The 26,064-nt window shown below is 43.9% G+C and overlaps 1 protein-coding gene across 1 annotated transcript in view; it reads left to right on the top strand.

Moving 5' to 3' along the window:
* The window catches only part of RAMP1 (receptor activity modifying protein 1), a 40,915-nt gene extending 19,403 nt beyond the window's left edge, over positions 1–21,512 (top strand). The window contains exon 3 of the mRNA XM_033171176.1: positions 21,147–21,512. Within this exon, the coding sequence (XP_033027067.1) occupies positions 21,147–21,402 (256 nt within the window). The 3' untranslated portion in view covers positions 21,403–21,512. The remainder of the gene's footprint in view (positions 1–21,146) is intronic.
* The last annotated feature ends 4,552 nt before the right edge of the window (positions 21,513–26,064 follow it).

Here is a 26,064-nt window from a genome sequence, read left to right as displayed (position 1 = left end):
CCCTGTTTTTCTTCTCATTCTGCTTCATAATCTAGCACAGCGTCCAACATTTGACAGAGTAAAATACGGAGACTTATTTTTTGCACATGTTATTACAATGATTTCATCCGATCTAGTGGATGCAAGCCAAAAATTTGAAAATCCTTACATGAGCTGTACATGAAATGAATGAAATATTTTACTTAACCAAATACTTGGATTTTAACTCTTTAACTCTAGCTAAAACCCTGAAAACTGAAAAAAGATAAAAATGGCAGCATGCATTTGCAGAGAATAAAAGACTGAAACCAACTAAATGGGATGCAATGCAATCCATTACATATCCTCCCAGTATAGTTATGCTGTAAGATTAGGAGTTTGAACAAGAGAGGGCTAATGAGGACAGGTTGACAGGAAGGGTTTCTTAGTCATCCACAGACCAGGTTATTATCAAAACAACAGGTAAAACCAGAAACTGAGAGACATATTGGCAAAAGGACCCACCTAATACAGTCCTGGCTGGAAATGTTGCCATCAAGTTGGTAGCTCCAAACAATGGAGTGCTCTGAGAGCCAGTGTGGTGTAGTGATTAAGAGCGGTAGACTCGTAATCTGGTGAACCGGGTTTGCGTCTCCGCTCCTCCACATGCAGCTGCTGGGTGACCTTGGGCTAGTCACACTTCTCTGAAGTCTCTCAGCCCCACTCACCTCACAGAGTGTTTCTTGTGCGGGGAAGGGAAAGGAGAATGTGAGCCGCTTTGAGACTCCTTCGGGTAGTGATAAAGCGGGATATCAAATCCAAACTCTTCTTCTTCTTCTCTTTGCATCAGCGACTGGCTAGAACAAAACAAAACAAAAAATAAAAAAATCCTTCCTGTAGCACCTTAGAGACCAACTAAGTTTGTTCTTAGTTTCTAAGTTTGTTGGTGTCTAAGGTGCTACTGGAAGGATTTTTTTTATTTTTTTATTTTGTTCTGACTATGGCAGACCAACACGGCTACCTACCTGTAACTGGCTAGAACAAGACAGAGAGACACATCTGAGTCCTGAAAAATAACATTCAAAAAAAGAAGCCTGAGAGATTACAACATAAAAGCCCCCACTTTTGAATTACAGGTGGTGATAACAAATTTATTTATTTATTTCCTTATTTAGTGTGAGGTATTTTTACCCTGCCTACTGGCTGAGGTTCTAAAGAGTCCTGAGGTTGACCAAATGAAGCAGCCAGAGGTTTGTCCCTCACAGGCCAAGAATTCATCACTGGCTGTGGCGGGTGCCTCTCACATCCCCTGGCTGTAGTGACAGTTGACACTGCGAGGTGAGGAAGAGAAGGCTCACTTAAAGGAGCCACTATCCTGCCTTTCCTTGAGCTATTGCTAAGCCCTGAGATAGTAGGATGCCCTGCAAGATCCTAAGAACAGCCCTTCCCCATTCATGGCAGCAGCTCCTCCTCCTCCTGCTCACAAACTGGCTCTGGCTTCAAGCCCCCACCAGGCTGACAATTGCCTAAAGCCACCCACAGGGGCAGCCCATCCTGTTTCACCACCGGAGAGTTGTGTGGCAGCGGCTTCTGGCAAGATCTCTCACACAAGCTCTGCGAGGTCTTGCCAGGAGCCACCTGCCCTGTGCAACCCCAGCAGATGCTGGAGGGCCTGGGGGATTCCTCCATGCAAGGCGGCTGCTTCATTCTGCCTCATGGGAGGGCTGGCCCTGGCCACCAGGTAGATACAGGGTAAAACTGTGTGCCAAGCCACTCTGTGCTTCACCCCAAAACAGGATACACACTACCTTTCACCCGGTTGCCCTGGAACAAATAATTTAGTTCATTTGCATCCTACTAAGTTCACCCAAATCAGTTCCTCTTCAGTTAATTTACACTCCCAGTTAATTTCCCAGCGAAAATCAGTCCTTTTCTTTTAGTCACCCCAGTCATCAGTCTTTACACACCCAAATTAATTTAATTTAAATTAAACTAAACTAAACTAAATAGGGTTCAAAAGTAATTCTGGTATCCAGGCAAGATTGCCCCCTGCACCTATTACTAAAAAGGGGGACAAAACTCTGGAAAGACTGGCAGGCAGAGTATTTTATGTGAGGAGGGGGTTGCACAGAACTTCCTTCTTTGCAGTTACTGCTTCTCAGCTCTTGGCTTGAAGTTAGCCTACCAATGTAGGCAACCAGGAAGTCCAAATCTTGAATGCACCAAGGAGCTCTAATTGTTTCATGTTGGACAAAAGCACCTGCTCCCTGCTACTGCACTGCATTTCTTCCTTTTAATATTCCTTGCCATCGCTCCTTTCAGGTTATAGCAACAAACCTCTGCCATAGGGAATCCCAAATTAGTAGCAAAGATATACAGTAGAAAGATGAAAAGAAAATGACAGTCAGAAAAGGGCTTGGGGGGTTTCAGAAGATTTTTTATTTTCTTTACTGATTCTGACTTCCCAGTTACAGGTGGGTAGCCGTGTTGGTCTGCCATAGTCAAAACAAAATCGGAAATTCTTTCTAGTAGCACCTTAGAGACCAACTGAGTTTGTTCCTGGTATGAGCTTTTCGTTCATGCACACGAAAGCTCATACCAGGAACAAACTCAGTTGGTCTCTAAGGTGCTACTAGAAAGAATTTCCGATTTTGTTTTGACTTCCCAGTGTCCAGGATGCTTTCCAAATAACCAACAAAGACAACTTCACAGATTCCCCACCGCTGCATCTCCACAAACTATACCTTCAAGGGTTTACACTTTTCATTCACAAGGTCATGAAGAAAGCTGCTGGTGACTCCGGGCTTCCTCCTTTGCTTCCCTCTCCCACTGTGTGCCTCCCAGTTTTGAAAAAGGAGAGAAGTGAACAAGGAATACGAAAGCCAAGCCAAGCTCAGTGTTTGTCATCCCCTCAACCGCACTCTTTCCACATGCCCTCTCTCCTTTCTGGGAGGAGTGATCCACACAAAATGACCTGGGCTTATTTCCTCAAATATGATTTAAGTGACAACAAACAAATGCACACGGAAAAAGAACCACCCTAAAGGCAAACAATCGTAAGGTCAGATGCCGCAGCAAATGACAGGCATCCATAGTCTTATCAACAGCTCCCTTATTCCTAGTTACAGGTAGGTAGCCGTGTTGGTCTGCCATAGTCAAAACAAAATAAAAGGTTAAAGTCCCGTAAGGTGCTACTGGAAGGAATTTTTAAAATTTTGTTTCCCTTATTCCTAGAGTGGTGATGGCGGCTGTTACTACAAGAGAGCCATCTGGCTCTCTTTGGCTCTTGGTTTTTTCCAAGTGACTAGTGGTGGGGGCTGCCTTCTTTTCTAGTTGTTATTATTTCCACCTGGGTCTGGGTGTTTCTTTTCAGGGCAGGGCAGAGTTTTTCATATGAGACAATGTGATTGGTGTGTTTTTCTTCTTCTTCAACTTATTGGTCGAGCTGTGCCAAACTGTGTTGTGCGTAATTGGGGGGGGGGGAAGCCCCCTAGGAAAATTTGTTGCATCTGCCATCAGGCACAGACCTGATTGTACCGGCAACACCCATGGCATGCATCGCCCCCTGCCCCGCCCCAGGCCTGCATTCTTGGCTGTGGTTTCAGCAGCATGCGCCAATCAGAAATGAAGCAGCATGTCCAACCCAAAACTGGTGCAGGCGCAAGTAGTTTTGAGTTGTATACAGTCTAACCCATGGACTGCAAGAAGTTCAAACCTATCCATTCTCAAGGAAATCGGCCCTGAGTGCTCACTAGAAGGACAGATCCTGAAGTTGAGGCTCCAGTACTTTGGCCACCTCATGAGAAGGGAAGACTCCCTAGAAAAGACCCTGATGTTGGGAAAGATGGAGGGCACAAGGAGAAGGGGGCGACAGAGGATGAGATGGTTGGATAGTGTTCTCGAAGCTACTAACATGAGTTTGACCAAACTGCGGGAGGCAGTGGAGGATAGGCGTGCCTGGCGTGCTCTGGTCCATGGGGTCACGAAGAGGCGGACACGACTGAACGACTGAATAACAACAACAGTCTAACCAACTTGGTCCCATCATGAGCACAAATAATCCTGGGGGGGTGTTGTCTGGAAGAGCCCTTAGATTTCTTACAACAAAATTTGCTGAGAGAGAGAGAGAGAGCGCGCACCCCATTTACACCAGTCAGAGGAAAATATTTAAAGCTGAGCTCTGCCTGCCACAGATTGTACTTTTTCATGAAGTAAGGCGTCCTCTTTAGTAATGATAAATCTTTTGGAGGTGTAGATTAATACATTCAACACCTGTTATTTCTGGCTCTTATTATCAGTGTGCCTGGCAAACATTCACTGTGCATATTAATATGGATATAATGAAAGACCCAACACCATGTGACTGTTCTACCAAGGAACAGTGAAATGACATGTCTTCCTACAGCTGCTTTCAGGCAACCTACGCTGGCAGTCAGCTGCCTTAGCACCCTGTAATCAACATACTCTTAGAACTTGGCATGCCTTTCTGGGTACACTGCTGTTTGTTGCAGTAAATACACAATGTGCGAAAAGGAGCCAAATGGGAAGCGGACACTGTGGGCCAAGGCTGCCCACCCATGAAGCAGGGAGAAGCAGCCCCGAGACAGTGCCACTCTGGGTGCCCCTCCCATCCCACTGCCTCCACCACAAACAGAGAAGTGGCCCCAGTAGCAGTGAGATCTCACTGAAATCTCCTGTAATCTCATGGAGCGCGAGAGATCTCGTGAGATTTCAGAGAGATCTTGCCATAAATCAGCACCACTGCCAGCACAGCTTCTCTACCGGTGGCGGCGGCAGCACAGAGGCGATGCCGGCAGAGGTGGGCAGCATGGTAGTGGTGCCAGAGCGGGCAGGGGAGCACTTTCCCTTTCGCCTCAAGTGGCGTAATGGGATGTGCCACCCCTGCTGTGGTGCCAATGCCATGGGTTCAAGATCTGTTTCAGCTATCCTAAGCAGCTCACTGGTAAGCGTCTCATTCAATAGCTCATAAGTCCCTGATTCAGCCTCTGGCATCTCCATGGCAATAACCAGGAGAGCCTGGTGGCGTGAATGGAGTCAGCGTAAGGCAGCTTTCGATACTCACATATCCTGGTTCCCAGCACCACAATGCCCCTTTGTGATAAGCTGAACAAAATAACGCAACACGATGGCCAATAACAATGGCACTAAACACTATTTATAGACTAATACAAATGATCATAAATTGCAACCAAAGTCTCTAAATCTTCTTCACCTGTCGTGGTAGAATAATTCAAAAGTTCAATATATACATAGTCTGTTACCAAATACCGCCGGAACGAGAATTTCCGGATAACCAATCTGTTTTGTTCAATGCTTCATCAGTCAATCTTAATCAATTCTTCATCAGCCAGACTTGTAAGAATTGATATGAGAAGGATGCAGTTCAATTTCTTAACAAGCCCATCTTATGTGTAAGTAAATATAAACGCTGTAGAAAATATGCTCTGGATCAGTGCTCATATGATACTGTAGTCACTGGGGTCTGTTTACGGACCTTTGTGGTAAGCAGCAGTATTTTTACATTCACAGGCCATAAAAGTACATATTAGGCAGCATGTTCTGCAGCTCTGTTTTCCCAATGAGATGACATGTCTCAGTTTAGTATGCTTTATGAGACAATCCAACATGCAGTCTGCCATCGACTTTTTTACTTGCTTTGACGGCTGTTTTGCTGTTGTAAGCAGCCTTGTTGACCCCCTTTCTAAAAAGATGTTGTAGAAATTATTTTGTAGATAAAGAACGGGGTGATACTCTGCAGTTTTAGTTGTGAATCTCGTAGTGGCAGCTGGCAAGCAAAGTGAGAAAATAGGCACTTCAATAAATAGATGCAGTTGTAGGGCATGGGATAAGCTTGGCATGATCCAGGATGAAAAAGTATCAGGATCTGAACCAAGGTTTCAGGGTATTAGCCTCTTTCTTAGAATCTCCGGAGGAAGGAGTAAATCTATGACACCCCCCCCACACTTCATGATAGCCCTTTTCCTCTTTTCTAGGACAAAAGGCTACTTTACCTCAATAGCTTTTTCTGAGGGAAAAAGCACAACTGAGAGGCGGACACTTAAGTCAGGCATCAGAAATACATTTTGAAAACATGTGTGGGCAAAGTTCTACCATGCCTTCAACTCCAATAGACTTGACCATGGGAAATTGTGAATGATTTCATGGCAAGATTGTCCTCAGATGTAACATAGTCCGCTACCAGGCCCTTCTCTAGTTGGGCCTTCCTAATGCATCATCAAGTAAGAGGGTGGCAGTTAATAGGAACCTACGAAGAGATTGCAGCTTGAGTTCTGAAGAAAGTTTGCAAAAATCTGAACTTTCTGAACTAATTGTGAAATGCTTATGTTGTTCCACAGCATACATTGAGTTACCTGGCAGGATCAGGGTGTTTTCAACGCTTACTGATTACTTCTGAACCCAGGTTCTGGATCTTTTAGTTAAGGCTCCCCCTTCTAAAGTTCAGGTCAGCAATTCATTGTCCGTCTCATTTCAATCACTAAGCTAGGATCTATTCAGGCCCCAGCAATGATTTATTTCTCGCATATTCCTTGGCACCACAAAGTTTCTCTTGTGGCCCAGGGAACCCACTTAAGGACTCTATATGGGCTCTTGGATACCCCATAAGGGAAAAGGAGCAGTTTTTTTTTTAATAATAGCCCATAACAGTTGTCTTCTTGCCCTGTCCAAAGTGTGCTCATCAGCCCTAGATTAGCAGGGTTGGGGAACCTGGGGCCCTTCAAATGTTTTTGGACTTCAATTCCCATCAGCCCCAGCTATCCAGGGATAGGATAGTGGTAGCCCAGCTACAGGTTTCCCATCCTTTGCCTACAGCAAAGTACCGATAATCGTTCATTTTTGGCCTCTTGTGACAGATGCAGTTCTGAGCTCTTTAGGTAACAACTGGTTTACTGCAGATCCAACAGTGAATATGCAAAAACTATAGCACTTTCAAATTGCTGCTCTGATCGGGAAATGGAGCACCAAGACAAAAGTTTATGCGATAGCATCCTTTGGCAGAAGGAAATACTTAGGCTGATATTTGTTGGGATTGTGCTAATTCTGTCAGATGACAGGCACCATTCAAACCTTTTCTATGGCAATTTCCCTTCTTTTTCCACTGTGACTAATCCTTTGTGGTTTGGTTCTCCATGAGAAGCTGAAATCTGCCTCACTCTCTTTAGATATGAAGCAGATGACAATTGAGCTATTTTAATTGGATTCCAGATTACATGGAGTGGTGCATTGGTCAAAGTGGCCCGTGTTGGAATAGCCTTGGGTGACAGCATCATGCTTCTCAACCCACATTACTCTAACATGGTGTGCAGCTGTTTCAGTTGGGCAAGAGTAAAAATATCCACTGTGTGCCTAGGAAGACTGTGCATAAGCACATATATTTTCATTATTGTAATTAAGCAGAGGCTCTTGTTGATGTTTGTTTCTTCTCAGTACTGATGGGCAAGTAGATTGTGCAAGCAATGAAGAACAACATATATTTCTGGTAGGAATGTATGAACTGGAGAACTCCGCCCCTTACAGCTTAAAATAACAACATCTGGTTAAAAAGAAAACAACTGCCTCGCAGTATCAGATAGGATCACCAAATCCAGGAAAATTAACAGTACTAGCAGAAGAGAAATGTTTTTCTGTTGCATTTCCCTCCTCACTTCATTTTTTAAAAAGTTGCCCCTTAGAAGTTTTTTGTGTAACCTGTCATACAGTTGTTTATTTTAAAGTTATTCTGATTTTTTATATTGGATCAGCTTGTTGCTATTAATATTTGATGTTTTATTATGTTTTTATATGTGTTGGAAGCAGCCCAGAGTGGCTGGGGCCAGGGGCGTTGCTAGGGGGGCGGTGGGGGCGGCACGCCCCGGGTGAAAGGGGAGGGTGGGGGTGACAAGCAGCGGCCCCTCCTGCCACTCCCACGTGCCGCTGCTCCCTCCGTCACCCCGGGAGCAACAGCGCACAGCCGAGCGAGCACCCCGTCCGTGCAGTGCTGCTGCTCCCGGGGTGACCGGCAGCGCGTGGGAATGGTGGGAGGGGCCGCCGCTTGTCACCCCCATGTGCCGCCGCTCGCTCCGTCGCCCCGGGAGCAGCAGCACACGGTGTGTGCAGTGCTGCTGCTCCTGGGGCAACGGAGCGAACAGCGGTGCGTGGGGTTGACCAGCGGCAGCCCCTCCCACCATTCCCACACGCTGCCGCTCCCTCTGTCACCCTGGGAGCGGCAGCGCACGGCCCGACAACGGAGTGCGCCTGCGCGACATTTCACACAGGCGCACTCTGTTGTTGGACCGCCGCTTCCACGGCCTCCTTTTGAGCTGCAGAGCGAAAAGGCAGCTCGTGGGGCTGTCGTGCGCGATCGGCGGGAAACCGCCGATCGCGCTCGGCAGCCCCACGAGCCGCCTTTTCGCTCTGCGGCTTAAAAGGGGGCTGCGGAAGCATCGGCGGCACTCCGCCGTGACGTCACAATGTGACATCATGACGCCCCGCCCCTGGGGCGTTTCCTTTTGCCGCCCCGGGTAGCGCAGAGCCTTCCTCCGCCTCTGGCTGGGGCAACCCAGTCTGATGGGCGGGCTATAAATTCAAAAATATTATTTTTATATTATAGTACCAGCACCATTTTTCTTAAGAAATAATAATAAAAAGCACCGGCACAATCCATGTTGAATTATTCACTGTTTCGAGTTTGCAAGCCACAGGTGTTTTCAGTTATTCATGAAACAGCATTTGCAAATGTACTTTTTCATATGTACATGTTCACTTGCAGCGTAAGCCTTTTAAATGAGCTACCGGTAATTCATTATGCTATTCGTTGTTGTGGTAGCTTGACTGCTGTTTGAAAAGGGAGCTTATCTGAGTAGTTATTATAGCACAGCTGTTTAGATGGCTTGAAATGGATCAGTATGATTGATATGGAAGAGTAAGTGCGGTGGTTCTGGGGAGGCTGAGAAATCTGGCACTTACCAGTAAATGGATGCAGTTAGTAGAAAGTGGCTGCGTCAATGGAGATGTGAGCCATTCTCTTCCATTACTGAAAGTTTCCCTCCTCTGCAGGCCTGGTTTGGTCACTGATGAAAATTAGGCTGCCCTTTCTCCTGTAGCAAATCCTATTGAGTTCAATGAGATTTCCTTCCAGATAAGCTAGTAGAGAATTGCTGCCCAAGGCAAGTTTTTTACTCTGAGGCAGTGCTACAGAATCGTAATTTCCTGCTGCTAATGCATTTGTTGTTTGTATCACACCTCAATATTTAGTCAAACGAAGGATGACTACAAGTTTCTGTGCAGCTGCTCAGTTTCTTGCAGTGGCCTTAACTTTAATCTATTGACTTAAATAGTAAAAGTCACTGTCCTAGTTCTGTACTGTATTGCCCAACTCAGGAAAAGTCTGGCATGCTGGTTTCCTGTCGGGCCGGTGGGCATCTGTGGCCATGGTGAGCAATTTCTATTTGCCTCATTGTTGAGCACAAGGGCAAGTTCGACCACGAGTTTCTCGAGTTCAAGTTCTGCCCTGAGGGGAAACGGAGATGTGCAAACAGCAGCAATTATAAAAATGTCATGATCTGAAAAGAAGCCTACGTACACAAAAGTGTGATGGAAGAGCAGAGGTGTCCAACAGGTCGATCGCGATCTACTGGACGATCCCTGTGAGGTTTTGGTCGATCTCTGGCTCCCTTCTAGCCCCGCCCTCCGTTGTTGGAGAACGGAAGACAGAGTTTACAAACTTAAAACAAAATTGAAAATTCTTTCTAGTAGCACCTTAGAGACCAACTGAGTTTGTTCTTGGTATGAGCTTTCGTGTGCATGCACACTTCTTCAGATACACTGAAACAGAAGTCACCAGATCCTTAAATATAGTGAGGGAGTGGGGAGGGGTATTGCTCAGAAGGGTGGTGGGAATGGGTGATCAGCTGATAGGTGTGGAAAACCTGTTGACGACTCTTAAGGGCTGCAATTAGTCTTGCAGGGAAAGGCAAGTGGTGAGATGGCTAAAGATAGCTTTGTTATGTATAATGAGATAAGAATCCAATGTTTACAAACTTAGGCTGTTTTTCCCTCAACGATCCTTCGGTAAGTTGTTGTTTCTCTTTGACCCCCAAATAATGTAAAAACATTGCACTCCCGAACCCCCTAAGAATGGGGCTCCTCCCCTCCCTAAAAAAAGCTCAATAACTTTGACCTGAACAGGAGTAAATCACTGCCAGTTAATTCTGTGAGTAGATTGCGGTCTCTTGGGAGTTGGCCACCCCTGAGCTAGAGGATAATCGAGGACAGAGAAATCACGACAGAAGATGATGCATTATCCCCTCCTGAGTCCTGACAGAGTTGGTCAGCAGGAGCTTGAAATTGTAACTGGGGGTGAACACATCTCTTTTACCACATCAAAAATTGGTTCTCTTATTGATGTAAATCAGTCCAAGGATCCAGAAGGTCTAAAGATATTTTACTCAGTGCTTTTTTTCTAAACAAAAAATGTTTAAAGGTACTCTCATTTTGCTACTCATATTGAAATACTGCCCCTCAATGTCTCCAGAGACAAAGTATGAGTGTTCTCAAACCATGAACCTTGTGCTTAAGTTAAAACAATTCTTTTAAAAGATAGTTAAAAAGACTCTTCTTAAAAACCTAAAGACTCCCTTAAAAGAATCAAGTCTTTTTAAAGAATTGTTTTAATTTATTTTGACTACGGCAGACCAACACGGCTACCTACTAGAATCTGGTGCTTAATTTTAGGGATAATGCAGCTCCATCTAGAGTCAACCTCACCTCCTTGGGCAGATGAACCACCCACAAATAGTAATTTCATCTTATCAGAATTGTCCCTCCTACAGGTTCTTATTGCTCCAGATTGTTATTGCCCACCCCCAATATATAAGACCAATTGCTGGGGAGTTCTTTAGCTAAGCACATTCTATGCCAATGCCATCATGCTAAATATGGAAACCACAGTGCTGTTTCTAAAGCAAGACCACATTTTGATTTGTTACTGCCAAACATTTGTTTTTCTGAGTTGGCTACATAGGGAAAATAAGCAATATCACTGCTTAGCTATGTTTATAAATAGAAATTTATCTTAATAACATTTTACTTTTGGCACAGACCTTTCTGAAAGTCCAAAAGCTGCTTGCAAAGTATTTGCACAAATGTATTTATTCCTTTTGGGACTTCAGTAATACAATTTCCAGAGCAGCAGCAACAGCAATTGATCTGTTAAAAACTTTTAGTTAAAATGGTGCCCATGGGGTGGGCCCTGCTGGCCATAGAGTAAGCAGCAGAAACTGAGAGCTCCCAGAGAAAATACTTTAAAATAATGGATATCTCACTCTGAAGTACAAGTATTATGAAGCAAATAAACTTTTCAAGCAGGAAATGTAGAAAATAAAGATATGGAAAAAGTGCAAAGAGAATTGATATTCTTGAAAAGAGTATTTTTTGAGAATAGTAATAAAAATTCCAAATTGCTGGCTAAAGCCATACAGTCAAAAAAAGTAAAGATTAGCCTAATAAAAGATAAAACGGGTAGTATTCACAACTTGATGAAAGATAAGTTGAGTGTATTTCAGGAGTTTTATCAAGAGCAAAATGCGAGGGAGATAGTGAAAGATACAGGAAATTGAATGCAGATTTCCAAAGAATAGCAAGGAGAGACAAGAGGGCATTTCTAAACAAGCAGTGCAAAGAAATAGAGGAAAATAACAGAATGGGAAAAACCAGAGATCTGTTCAAGAAAATTGGAGATATGAAAGGAACATTTCGTACAAAGATTACCACAATTAAGGACAGAAGTGGAAAGGACCTAACAGAAGCAGAAGACATCAAGAAGAGGTGGCAAGAATACACAGAGGAATTATACCAGAAAGATATGGAGGTCTCATACACCCCAGGTAGTGTGCTTGCTGACCTTGAGCCAGAGAGTGAAGTCAAATGGGCCTTAGAAAGCCTTGCTAACAACAAGGCCAGTGGGAGTGATGATATTCCAGCTGAACTATTTAAAATTTTAAAAGATGATGCTGTTAAGGTGCTACACTCAATATGCCAGCAAGTTTGGAAAACTCAGCAGTGGCCAGAGGATTGGAGAAGATCAGTCTACATCCCAATCCCAAAGAAGGGAAGTGCCAAAGAATGCTCCAACTACCGCACAATTGCACTCATTTCACACGCTAGCAAGGTTATGCTTAAAATTCTACAAGGCAGGCTTAAGCAGTATGTGGACCGAGAACTCCCAGAAGTGCAAGCTGGATTTCGAAGGGGCAGAGGAACCAGAGACCAAATTGCAAACATGCGCTGGATTATGGAGAAAGCTAGAGAGTTCCAGAAAAACATCTACTTCTGCTTCATTGACTACGCAAAAGCATTTGACTGTGTCGACCACAGCAAACTATGGCAAGTTCTTAAAGAAATGGGAGTGCCTGATCACCTCATCCGTCTCCTGAGAAATCTCTATGTGGGACAAGAAGCTACAGTTAGAACTGGATATTGAATAACTGATTGGTTCAAAATTGTGAAAGGAGTACGACAAGGCTGTATATTGTCTCCCTGCTTATTTAACTTATATGCAGAATTCATCATGCAAAAGGCTGGGCTGGATGAATCCCAAACCGGAATTAAGATTGCCGGAAAAAATATCAACAGCCTCAGATATGCTGATGATACAACCTTGATAGCAGAAAGTGAGGAGGAATTAAAGAACCTTTTAATGAGGGTGAAAGAGGAAAGCGCAAGATATGGTCTGAAGCTCAACATCAAAAAAACTAAGATCATGGCCACTGGTTTCATCACCTCCTGGCAAATAGAAGGGGAAGAAATGGAGGCAGTGAGAGATTTCACTTTCTTGGGTTCCATGATCACTGCAGATGGTGACAGCAGTCACGAAATTAGAAGACGCCTGCTTCTTGGGAGAAAAGCAATGACAAACCTAGACAGCATCTTAAAAAGCAAAGACATCACCTTGCCGACAAAGGTCCGTATAGTTAAAGCTATGGTTTTCCCAGTAGTAATGTACGGAAGTGAGAGCTGGACCATAAAGAAGGCTGATCGCCGAAGAATTGATGCTTTTGAATTATGGTGCTGGAGGAGACTCTTGAGAGTCCCATGGACTGCATGATCAAACCTATCCATTCTCAAAGAAATCAGCCCTGAGTGCTCACTAGAAGGACAGATCCTGACGTTGAGGCTCCAGTACTTTGGCCACCTCATGAGAAGAGAAGACTCCCTAGAAAAGACCCTGATGTTGGGAAAGATGGAGGGCACAAGGAGAAGGGGACGACAGAGGATGAGATGGTTGGACAGTATTCTCGAAGCTACTAACATGAGTTTGGCCAAACTGTGGGAGGCAGTGAAGGATAGGCGTGCCTGGCGTTCTCTGGTCCATGGGGTCACGAAGAGTCGGACACGACTGAACGACTGAACAACAACAACAACAACAACATATTCAGCAGGTAACAATTCTGTGGGGAAGATGAAAGAATATATTGAGACACACTGGAAGATAAAGCTAGAAAGTAGGGATCAGAAATAGGATCACAGGTAATTTCTCTTTGGGAAAGGGTGAAAGTAACACACCCTTTAAGCTCATACCAGAACGTGTCAAAGTCTGACTGAGGTCCATGGAGTTGCCTCTCAGTAAGCTGTTTAGGCTGGCAGCGCTATCTTAACCATGTTTTCTAGATCAGTGAATAAGTCTGTTTAGAATTAAAGCCTCAGCCACTGGTCTGAGAGCTGGCAAACAAAATGTGCTTTTCTTGGACATGCCAAATGTGATTCTTTTTGGTGCTGTTGTTTTGTAACTTCTGTCCAAAAGTAAATTGATCAGAATGCTTGGACTGTTCCCCCCCCCCCCAAATTGGCTCAGGTTAAAAGAATGATAACAAACGAAACGAAAAAAAAGCCAAAACATTTTTGAGGAAAGAGTAGAATTTAAACTGTGGGAAAGGTTTTTCATGTGCCCATCTAAGGTGTCTATATGGGACTATGTGAAACTTGGTAAAGCAAAGGGAGCTCCATGTTGGTATAAATCACTCGGCTGTCATTGCACTCAGGGAATTTTTCTTGCTGCTGCTATTTAATAATCTAATGGGAACCGAAATCAGCTGTCACACGGTAGTTTAAGGGAAAGGGTTGTTTATTTTTTTTTAAAAAAAAAAACAAACCCTAAAAGTCCAGTTCCATAGTGCGACCTTTAAAAACAGAACAACTTTAAAGCAGGAGTAGCATACCAGATGGTGTGGGACTCCAACTCCCATAACTCCCAGCTGGAATAGCCCAATGGTCAAAGATGATGGGAGTTGCAGTCCAAGGACATCTGGAGAGCTGCCCATTAGCCGCCCAATTTTTTTGTTTTAAATCAAGCCAAGATTTCCAAATGTAGCCGCGATGATGGCAATCTAATCTCCTGAAGGAGGAAGGTGGCATGTTTGAGTAAGATCCAGTTCAGATGTCATGGAGCTGAACATTGTGGGTTTGTAAACTCTGCCCCCCCTCCCACCTTGGACTTGTGCACCCTCTTCCTTCTTCGGGTGTGAGATAACCCTAGTATTCTCTTAATAATTGAATCAGACAAATTGGTTACAGTTGAACTGCTTCCAAATTAGGAATTGAAACCCACTTAAAATGGTGATTTCAGTTCCAGGTTTAGGGGCAAACTATGGCCAGTGCAAACTACACTTTTTCTGAGTCAGATGTCTTGGTAAACTATGGTTATTTCCAACATGGAAAGGTGAGGGGGAGGGGCACATGGGGGGAGGTAGAGGAGGAGGAGTATGTGAGCCAACATACCGGTACTTGGGATTTATATTCCTGTGCCATATTTCCATATTAACTTTGATATTAAAAGACCTGTGATGCCTCAATCAGTCTGATATAAAGCCTGAATTAGTAGTCTTGCTTGATTATATCTTTAGGCACTAGGCAAAAACATTCCTCTTCTCCCAGGCCTTTGGCTAATGTATGGCCTTTTAAATTGTGTGTGGCAGTTATTGTTTTTGTTTGTTACTACGGTGTGTATTTTTGTATGTTTATGTTGTAAACCAACCGGTGATCTTTGAATGAAGGGTAGTAGAGAAATTAAATTAATTAATTAAGGCTTGCAAACTATTTTTTTTCCTGCCAAGAATCCAGTGCCTGCTGTCTTCAGGTCCCTGTAATTCAACAGGGAGGGGCCTGTCTGTTTCCCTTAAACAGAAAAAATGCTTGTGTATGTGATTTCTGAAGGTATTTGGGTTGAAAGCAGGTGTGTTTGTGTGTGTGTGTGTACGCACACGCAGAAAATGACATTCAATCTGAAATGTGCCTGCTCATAAATCATCTTTTCAACAAAGCATCATTTCTCAGTAGAACAAATGTGAAGAGCTCTTTGCTGTCGTGAGTGAGACAAACAGAAAAGGGTCAGCTCTGGGTAAAAAGAGCATTTTGGAAATAATTGTTTATACTTTGGCACCACATAATCCTGCCAGAACCCACATGGCTTCTGAGAAGCAACTTTTTGAAATGTGTGTGTGCAGCAGAAGAGAAGAACTCCCAAAATGGACCTGCCTGGAGCATTGAGCGCTCAGGTGGTGAAGCACCTACCCTCAAAACACCTTCCTTCGCCAGTGACCATGTTTTCTCTCTCTCTCTCTCTCTCTCTCTCTCTCTCTCTCTCTCTCTCTCTCTCTCTCTCTCTCTCCTTGCATTAAGTGGTGAGGAAAATAAAAAGCAGCCTTGCAGTTTGGGTTTTAGCTTAGTATCTTATCTTCGTTGCATAGGCAATTGATATGTACCAGTAATTCATTTGCAGAACTAAACTCTGGCGTTAGAAAGTGATTCTGAGGATAAGCAGCTCTGGCTCAAATGAAGGCCAAATGGCTGTAGTGCTTACTTGGTGCAGTCCCAAGTTCTTCATCCTTCTTTTATAGGAAGTACTCTGAAGATAATGCTATTTTGAGCACCTGCTGATTATAAAAGACTTTACTAGGTAAGGATGAAAAGAAACAGTGATAAACAAATGCAAAGAGAATGGTTTCATGGCGCCTCCAAAGAGATAAAGCTGTCTAGAGAGCAATGCTAACTGGGCCAACTGTTACAGGAGACATAGCCAGCAATGTCTATTTAATTGCTCCTCACCCAAACTAATTTATTAGTTGAACTCATACACAGGTGTTCCACACCCATTTTTTAACGTTTAGACTGGGATGTTTTGTCACTTTGGTTTTTATCAACAGCAGTTGACACTTGTTTCCATTATAAGATCCAGCACCATTTATTTAATTTTTTTGTCGGCAAGAGGTGAATGCTTCTGGAGTGATGCCTCAGGGATAGTTAACAAAAGTGCCAGGTGAGTGATTACAAGATTATTATTTCTAGAAGTGAGTCTTTCAAAAGCACAGTAAAATACAGTTCCAAAGACTGTAACAAATTAGTAAAACAACACAAATGTGAATTATTCATTTAGTATCTATCTTTAGAACATGCCTTTTCACAGTCCATTTATTATAACTCCACTTTGTCAGTCTTGTCAATAACTTCCTCTGGAAACAAAAGAGCCAAAGGGTAACACACAGTTATCCCAAAGTGCTGCAGCGACTCTGCGTTACTCAATAAAATTACCATTTTATTGTTATACTTGTTTAGTCAAAAGCCACACTAAAAGTGTTGACTAAAGAGAGATCATTTTAAATTACAAATATTATTTGTGAGGAGCCACCCCAACTGGGTAAGCAAGCCCTAGAGGCATTCTGTACAAGAAGGGTAGGCAGAAAAAACCCAAACATTTCTCTTTTCATTTTCCAGTTTTCATTTTCTAAGGCAAACCAGTGGTCTTGGTTTTCCTCATTACCGCGTCTAGGTCTTCAGAGTCCATCAGGAACTCTTGTGATTCACTTGTGTGAAATGCTGAAGGCAGGAAGCCAAAGGTTGTCGTCCTTGAAGGCCACTCATAATAGTTGGGCAGGTGCTTCTTAGCCTACGGGAAGTTGGATCAAATGCTCTTGGTTATTTGTAGCATTTGTTAGAAGGGGCACATTAATAAGATCTGAGTATAATATTACAGCTTTTATGGATCCTCTAATGTGAAACATCTTTAGGATTCCTTGAGACAGATTCTGAAGCAATTTCCTTGAGTCATAATAAGCTCCCTCCATGGAGTATTTTATTTGCGGCTTGCATTGAATATTTCATTTTCTGAGACTGTGGGGAAGGCTGGAGTTGCCTCTGTTTCCTCTTTAGTATCTCTGTGGCACAATGCAGCAGTTATCTGCATGAAAATCTTGTTCTGTACGAAATACTGTTCTCTGCCAAGTGTTATTCTGAAGTGATTTCCCCAAGGAGAAATACTCAGCCACCTTCCTCACTTCCTACTTTTAAGAGTGTCTGAAAGCTTCTGTCTGCCATTTGGTTTCTTTCTGTGTTCATAGAAATAGCAAAGATGTTGGGAAATGTATCTTTTAGAGCAAATCATGTAGCCAAATGAAAATATAAAAATGCATTGCTTAACATGTGAAGAACACTTGTCATAACAAAATAGAACGATGTGAACTCCGGAACAATAGTGAGTGGGAATGGCTGAAGTGTTATGTTTCTTTTTCTGCAATTCTGCATAATATGATGAGCTATGTGTAGGTTGACCACTTACGGCGTAGAGCTTTCTCTGGGGGTGTATCTCTTTTTTTCTGGGGTTGGGGTTTTTTTTGGGGGGGCATTGTGTCTTGTGCTGAACAGCAGGTAAACGATAAAGGTGGGAGTCTCTAGGGGTGGAAGGATCTGTCAGTTTTGGCTGTTTTGTTTTTGCACTTTTCCAAAGTTAAATTCAGTTCTCCACATTTTGCACATTTACTATTTGTTTAAATTCATCTGCATTTTCATGCATATTTCTCCTTATAAACACATTTTTATATGCAGTTCCCCTTAATATTTCTCTGGAAAGAGAAGTGGCTGAATTGCAACTAATCACCAAACTTAAAACCATGGAGAAACCTGGTCTGAACAAAGACACTGGATTCTTATCTCATTATACATGACAAAGCTATCTTTAGCCATCTCACCCCTTGCCTTTCCCTGTGAGACCCTGTAAAAATTGCAGTTGTTAACAGTCGTCTACATGTTTTCCACACCTATCAGCGGATCACCCATTCCCACCACCCTTCTGAGTAATACCCCTCCCCACTCCCTCACTATATTTAAGGGTCTGGTGACTTCCGTTTCAGTGTATCTGAAGAAGTGTGGATGCACACGAAAGCTCATACCAAGAACAAACTTAGTTGGTCTCTAAGGTGCTACTGGAAGGAATTTTTTTATTTTATTTTGTTTTGACTATGGCAGACCAACATGGCTACCTACCTGTAACTTAATATTTCTCTGTTATTGATTGATTGGTAAACTGCACAGCAAAATTTGGATAAGTGCAAATTTGGAGGATAGCTGTGTTTTATTTGCACGTTGTTCCAGAAAGTGCAGATTTGATAGATTTACTTTGAATGGGACCTGAATTTCTCTCTGTACCTGGGGGTGGTTGACTTACCATAGTGCATTTTGAGGGAGTGTAATGGCTCACTACTCTCCCCTAGATTTTACATGATCTGTGACAGATGCTTCCCACTGTGTGATATTTCACTGAGTGCTTCTATTGCCAGTGCTTCTTGCTCATGATTATTTTGGATTTGCTTTGATTGCTATGTAAATTGAGTCCCTGGACTTTTTCCAGCTCCATCCCACTTCCCTGCCCGCTGGCACATTAGCTTTGTCCCTTGCTTCTTTTGATACAGTGAGCTTGCTTTTAAATGATGGAGAACATTGTGATTGATGGGAGGACTCAAATGCTCTTGTTTATTTATGCAAGAATGCTAGGATGTGCTAACTAGGGTTGCCAAATCTTGAAGACAATCAATCAATCAATCAATCAATCAATCACCCACCAAAGTTAATTAATAATTAATTAACTAACTAATAATTAGCAGCCCAGAGTTGCCACTTGTTTACTGCATCATTCTGCATCCAACGCTTATGGGATGGCCATAAACACACATTTGATCCCTGAAACAGCAGGGTTTTTATTTGTTTTGTTGCATTGAAACACTTCTGGCCCAGCATCATTAATCCAAGTGATGTGTCTCCTGAATAACATGTTCCACCACCAGGCCCGCACACCTCTTTCCCTGGCTCGGGCTGGCCGTGGCCACAGTGCACAGAACAGCTCTCCGCCGCAGCTACAGCCAGCCTGAGCCAGGGAAAGAGGCACACAGGCCTGACAGTGGCACTGATTATGGCAGGCTGGTGGCAGAGGCAGGACCTCAGCTTCCACCTACCGGTAATCTTCCAATGGCTCTCCTCTGCACACTCTCCTCCGGCCAAAGTGACCGCTCCACACAGCACTTCTGGGGCACAGCAGTTCAACATCATCACCATCCCAAGCGTGCATGTGCCAAAAAGAAAGAAAAAAACTGGACATTTCCTGTAAAATGTGAAAATCCACCCCAAAAATGTTGGTCCCAAAGTGTTAGGCCCCCAAAGAGGAAATGATCAGGAAAACACAGATATATGGCAACCCTATTTAACCACATCCTCTTGCTTTTGGATCACTCTGAAGTCATGGGGCATTGTAAATTAACAGCCACTTCTGGGTATAAAAATATTAGTTGTGCCACAGGCATTCATTTTCAGATAAAATGACCTACTTGTTCCATACACATCCCAGCCAAAGCAATGTGCCCAGCAGGTAGTTGATTATTGTCAAAAGCAATCACTTACAGTAGCTTCTCTGCAGGACTCTATGAGTACACTGGCGTGCAAGTTCTAGCACTGTGGCAGCTGTTCCCAGTCTGCTTTTCAGCAACAGGGCACCACACATGGCAGCTGCTGTTGCTCTTCCCTCTTCAGTCCACCCCTGGGGGGTTCACTCATCCCTCCACTTGTGTCACCAGGCTCTCCATTTTGCTCCTCCAAGCCCATTGTTCTGCCCTCCATCCCTGAGAGCTCTGACTATTCTTCTGACCCTGGTTCCTAACTCCTGGGGGTCACACACCCCTAAATTGATGGCTCCCTCTCCCAAGTCAGTTCCAGACCCCCAGCGTCCAACACACATGCATCCAAGTCCTGCCAGTCCCCAACAATGAAGAAGAAGAAGAGGAGTTTGGATTTACTATCCCACTTTATCACTATCCGAAGGAGTCTCAAAGCGGCTAACATTCTCCTTTCCCTTCCTCCCCCACAACAAACACTCTGTGAGGTGAGTGGGGCTGAGAGACTTCAGAGAAGTGTGACTAGCCCAAGGTCACCCAGCAGCTGCATGTGGGGGAGCGGAGACGCGAAGCCGGTTCCCCAGATTACGAGTCTACCACTCTTAACCACTACACCACACTGGCTCTCTATGCTTGACCTTTGAACCATCTGTTTTTATCTTGCTTTGATTAAGTACCGGTAACGTATGGAGAGTGAATACCCCACTCCGGTATGTGCTTTGTAATCCACAGGTGGGTCATAATACCTGCATAGGAAACTATGTGCATACAGTAGGAATTTATGCACACATTAATTTCATATGCCTATGAAATTATGAAGAAATGGAGCTCCTGCCCCCAAACATTCATTGAACACCTGAACAGGGCTTTTGTCTTTCCAATCAAAAATTAAAAATAAAAATGCTCAGTTATGTGTAGTCATTACAACCTTTTCGAACCGCTAAAGTCAAACTACTCTGGTTGTCGTTTAGCCTGGAGCTCTGAATGTTGACACCTGAAGGAATATTGGTAATTCTGCAGGTTTTGTTTCCGATTTACTCTTGTTGATTTTCTAACACGTCATAATTTTAGGAGCACACCCAAGGCATTTTAAATGTAATGTGGCACAGACCAATTGTGCATCATGCAGGTATACGGATAAAGAAGCTGTAGCTGCAACTTTGGGCAGACAAACACCGTACATTGAAAGCACATACCTTTACCAAAGAATCCTGGGAACTGTAGTTTTTAAAGGGTGCTCAAAAGTGTAGCTCTTTGAGGGTGAAACAGTTCTCGGGATTCCTGCGTGGGGGGGGGGCACATGCTTTAAATGTGTGTTGAATGTGCCTTATTTATACCGTGTGGATCTGCCCACAGCTGAGTGTACACTTTGGTGGCAATTCCTGCTTTGCCTCTCTGTAATGTGTGAAATGGGCCCTAATTGCGGCTGCCTTCTAACAAGTGTCCTTTTCTCTTTTTCAGCTGGTATGGGGAGCTTACCAATTGTACCTACCAGATTGCTGGGAAAATGCATTGCTTCTGGCCAAACCAGCTAGTGGATGAATTCTTCATAGCGATTCACAAGCACTACTTCAAAAACTGCCCTGTCTCGGGAAGGGCTTTGAGAGACCCCCCTAACACCATATTGTGCCCGTTCATATTGGTACCCATTTTTGTCACGCTGCTCATGACAGCACTGGTTGTGTGGCGAAGCAAACGCAGTGAAGGCATTGTCTGAAGTTCTTCAGAACCCCAAAGTCTCCAACCCTGATAGGCGACTGAAGCAGAACACCAAGCAAGCTGTGCTGAGGAACAGCTTTGTTACTCCTCTTGTGAACACCAAAAAAAGAGTATTTCTAGGCAATGCTACCCAGAGAAAAATATTGTAACTCCACATTCTTTAGCTAACAAGCATTTTGCTGTAGCCAAGAAAAAGCATCAAGGACTGAACCACGTTTTTCAACAGCCAAATTCTTACCTGTATTCATGATTTGATCATGCTAAGGGCATGTCTGCACCAATGCCTCCTTCCCTTTGGCTTTGGGTTATTTCTGGTTTTCTCTTGATGCCCTTTAGCCACACATACTTTCAGTGGACCCTCGTGTTACGTTACCTTTGGGTAACGTAACTTTCGGGTTGCAAACACAGCAAACCCAGAAGTCTGTACATCCGGGCTTTGCTGTGTGCACATGCACAGAAGCGCTCGATCACACTGTGCGCATGCGCAGAAGTGGCACCTCATGTTGCAGACTTTCCGGGGTAGGTAAGGACCCCCTGAACAAATTAAGTCCATATCTGGAGGGTCCACTGTATTTAGGGTTCTGGGCTGTTCTTTGGGTTAGGTAACTTGCAGCTGGGAACCATCTTGGATAGGCACCCTCCATCTTTGTGGAATTGAGACGTGACCTGTGCAATATCAGAATAGAACAGGGGTCCTCAAACTTCCCTGGCCTTGGGCCGGTTCCTCCGGCGCCGATCACATGGAGGGCAGGGGAGCGCGCGCGCACTCACTTTTTCCGGGTCGGCGCGGCACCGGAAATAGCTTGTGCACATGCACAAGCATCATTTCCGGTGCACTTCTGGCGCAGCGCGGCACTGGAAATAGCGTGTGCGCACGGGCCTCCGCAGACCCGGAAGTGTGCCAGAAATGACGCTTTGCACATGTGCAAAAGCTATTTCTGGTGCTGCGTCGTGCCAGAAGTGCACTGGATGAGCAAGCGCACAAGCTATTTCCAGTGCTGCACCGACCCGGAGATGGGCAGCCGTACCGTGCCGGTAAGAGCGGGCGGTGGGGGTCGTCGGGGGCCGGATAACTGGCTTGCGTGGGCCTTAGTTTGGGGACCCCTGGAATAGAACAAAAGAAAGCAAAGTTCCAGCTCTAGCAGTGGCCAGAATGAGAGCAGGATATTTGTACAAACAAGTATAAGGTGTATAATATGAAGAGCAAGACCACATTAAAGAAGGCCAAACTTTCAAATTTTGTGGTGTGTACCAATTAGGACACTGTCAGGATGCCTTGTAAAGAGCAGGCGTTAATTGTGGTGTATTCTGGAGTAAATGACACACAAAACCAGCTGGTGTAGGCATGCCCTAAATTTATTTTGACTGCTGACAGTGGAGGAGATGAAGCTCTAGCAACTTATTATTATTTATATATTTTGCCAATAATCAGCCACATAATGTATTCCGTGAGGATCAATTCTGTAGCAATTAAAATGTATCCTGGGTCTTTGAAAAGTTTGGATTTGAATTTTTATGAAGTTCTGTCATTAATTAGTAAATAAATTATTGCTAACATTGTTTGCAAACAGCAGCAGCAAAGCCCTAACAGTTTGTTAACATTGGAGGAATTCCCTACCAAGTAAGTACCCATTTGTAGGCCTTTCGTGTCATTTATGTGACATGAATGTGTGTGAGAGAGAATGTCAAGTATCCATTGTAATTTTAAATAACAGGATTCTGTTTTGGTATCTGAGGAAGACCTGCTGCTGTAGCAACACAGATCGCTTATTCTTTTAAAGTAAGTAAATAAAATGCGACCAAAATGTAGAAGTTTGCTGAAAAAAGTCAAGTTGCTTCAATTACTGCTTTTCCTTTACATTTCATATAATAGCACATCCCACACACCCCTTCACTCAAGAAGTCTCAAGCTCTCTAGATGGTGTACTCTCCTGGGGAAATGTAATATGTGAACTAGATTAACAGATACAGTCAACAGAAATCCATGTGCTCTCAGCAAACCAGAGGGATTTGTGACTCAAGGGGTGATTGGAGCTGTGCTGAACTCTCATCTCTGCCCAACCCCTGTCCATCACTGAGGAGTACTCTATGACAGTGTTTTTCAACCACTGTTCCGCGGCACACTAGTGTGCCGCGAGATGTTGCCTGGTGTGCCGTGGGAAAAATTGAAAAATTCAAGAGAATTACTTTATATATAGTCAATATAGGCACAGAGTTAATTTTTTAACATTTTCTAATGGTGGTGTGCCTCGTGATTTTTTTCATGAAACAAGTGTGCCTTTGCCCAAAAAAGGTTGAAAAACACTGCTCTATGAGGCCCTGGTGGGTAGCTGGGACAGAGGGTAGTTGGGAGATCAGTAACATCTAGAGGGCCACAGGTTTCCCATTCCTGCCGAGAACATAAGGTGGGAACAGAGCCTGGGAACTAAGAAGGAGGTACTAGCACAAGGGCACGTGGGGGGGGGGGGCTTGCAACATGGGAACAGGCGTTTGTGGTGGTGATTGCGTTGGCAGTTGAAGTAGAAGCATCAAGGGAGGTGCCCGTAATATGTATCCATGTTGTGATTTGGCATTAAAACAAATTTGATTAATGTGGGAACTTCCACTAGTACTTCCAAAGGGTGGGAGGGGTGGGAAGTGGGGAAAGATCCTGTGCCTTCAACAGCAGGATTGGATATGATCCATGCTATTAAAAGCCCAAAAGCAAGCCAGGAGGCTCGCCACAGCCCCACCGCCATTGCCTGCAATTGGCAGCCCTTCAAAACAATTACTTAGTCCCATTGACAGCTTTTTTCTTAAAGCAATAGGATTGTTACAGATTCTGAACAATAAAACTTGCTAATGAGAAGCACTGGTAAGCTAAATCGCTACACAACACTGACTATAGATGTACTCAGCAAACAGGTCAACTTTATTCTCAGAACAATTAAGAATCTGCAATTCACAGACACTAAATACCTACCTATGAAAATTCATTTGCTTCCAGGCTAAACTGGAATGAACCTATCTGTGCCTTCATACTAACGGATTTGTTAATCAGTGACAAATGAATCCAGCTGCAACATTATTTACCACCATTATGAAAGCAAAGTTGATGCACTAGAATGACCATGGGAACCATTATGCCTGTTAACTTAATTTTTCTGTGTTTCAGACTATTTCTTCCAGAAAGATGCCTGAATTTCCCTTTCCCTTCCCTTTTCTCTAGGGAATTTCTCCAACATGCTTTTGAATTTTCAGTAGTGCAGGGCAACAACAAAAAAGTCATTCTTTTAGCATTAAGGCAAAGCAGAAAGATGTGTGGGGTATAAATAGGGGTATAAATACCGGTAGTAAAATTATAATTGTGGAATGGGACACCCCTACTTTCATCAGAGAAATGTTAGAGGGTATGGATTTCACACACACACACACACACACACACAATGCAGAAAGCAGGGCTTTTTTTCAGCCCAAACTTGCCAGAACTGAATTCTGGCACCTCTCAGGTGGGCACCATTGCCAATACAGTATAAGAGAACAAGGGAGGAGGCATTCGTGGTTAACTCCAGCACCTCTTTTCTAGAAAAATAGCACTGTGCTATGTGATTCTGAGTAGTTGAAACAGTAAACACTTGCATATTACACCGGTGGCAACATCCAAACTGTCTTCAAGTGTGGCCCCATGCAGAGCACATTACAGTAATCTAACCAGGGGGGAAAACAATGGGAAAGGAATAAACTATGCCAGATCTGGTGTAGTGTGCTCCCTGGTTTGGAGAAATGTCAAGGAATGGGGAAGGAATTGTTTGGCCCTGCGGACATTGCAGCTCTGACAAAAGTGCAAGGGTCATAGACATATTGTCCATGGCAGCAGGAAGGGGAAGTCAGATTTCCCTTTCCAGTTTCAGCACTCCATCTCAAAACCGCAGAGAGTGAGGTTGGATATTGCTTATTGTCCTGGGGTGCCCTCAGGACCTAATAAAAATGATCCCCTGCAAAAGTTGCAAGTGATATATTGTGTTCTGGAGAAACCACAAAAACTCAACACTGAAACTGGGCATCTCTTTATGTGACACCAACTGCTATGGTATCCAAGATATAAAGCCTGCTTTCAATTAGCCTGTTTTATGCTATCATTATCTGTAGAAGAAATAAAGTAACATAACAAAAAACAAAACAGGATAAGACCAAAACAGTATTTGCCTCTTCTAAACGACTCTGATTTTCTTGCCTCCAAAGAATGACATGGGGCAGAGCAACTGCCTTGCCTTCATCTTCCACTCCATCGGGCTGTGTGTCAAGGAGCACCTTCTTGGCAATCACAGTTCCATCCCTTCCAGAGGAGAGCTGTGGTTGGCTTCCTGGACTGGTGTCTCCCTGCACCATTGCTGCCATCACTGCAGGGAGGGCAGGAGTCTCAGCTCTCACCCCCAGTGGGTTGGTATTCTGCATGCTGCCAGCAGTGGGAGGGGATGGTGTCCTGGACAGAGGCTCCTGGGGATGTAGAAGAGCAAACTCTGGCCCTGGAAAGATGAAAAGCACTCATAAGAATGTAAGAGCCCAATCTAGTACAGCAACATGTTTCACACAACAGTGGAAAACCAAATGTCCCCAGGACACAAGGGACACAAGCTCTTTTCCCTTGGACCATTCACATTCAGAGGCATGCTACTTCTCA

Source organism: Lacerta agilis, chromosome 1 (assembly GCF_009819535.1).
Source record: "Lacerta agilis isolate rLacAgi1 chromosome 1, rLacAgi1.pri, whole genome shotgun sequence".
Taxonomy (NCBI): Eukaryota; Metazoa; Chordata; class Lepidosauria; order Squamata; family Lacertidae; genus Lacerta; species Lacerta agilis.
Note: the sequence above shows the minus strand (reverse complement) of the source record. Positions and strands in the feature narration are given on the sequence as shown.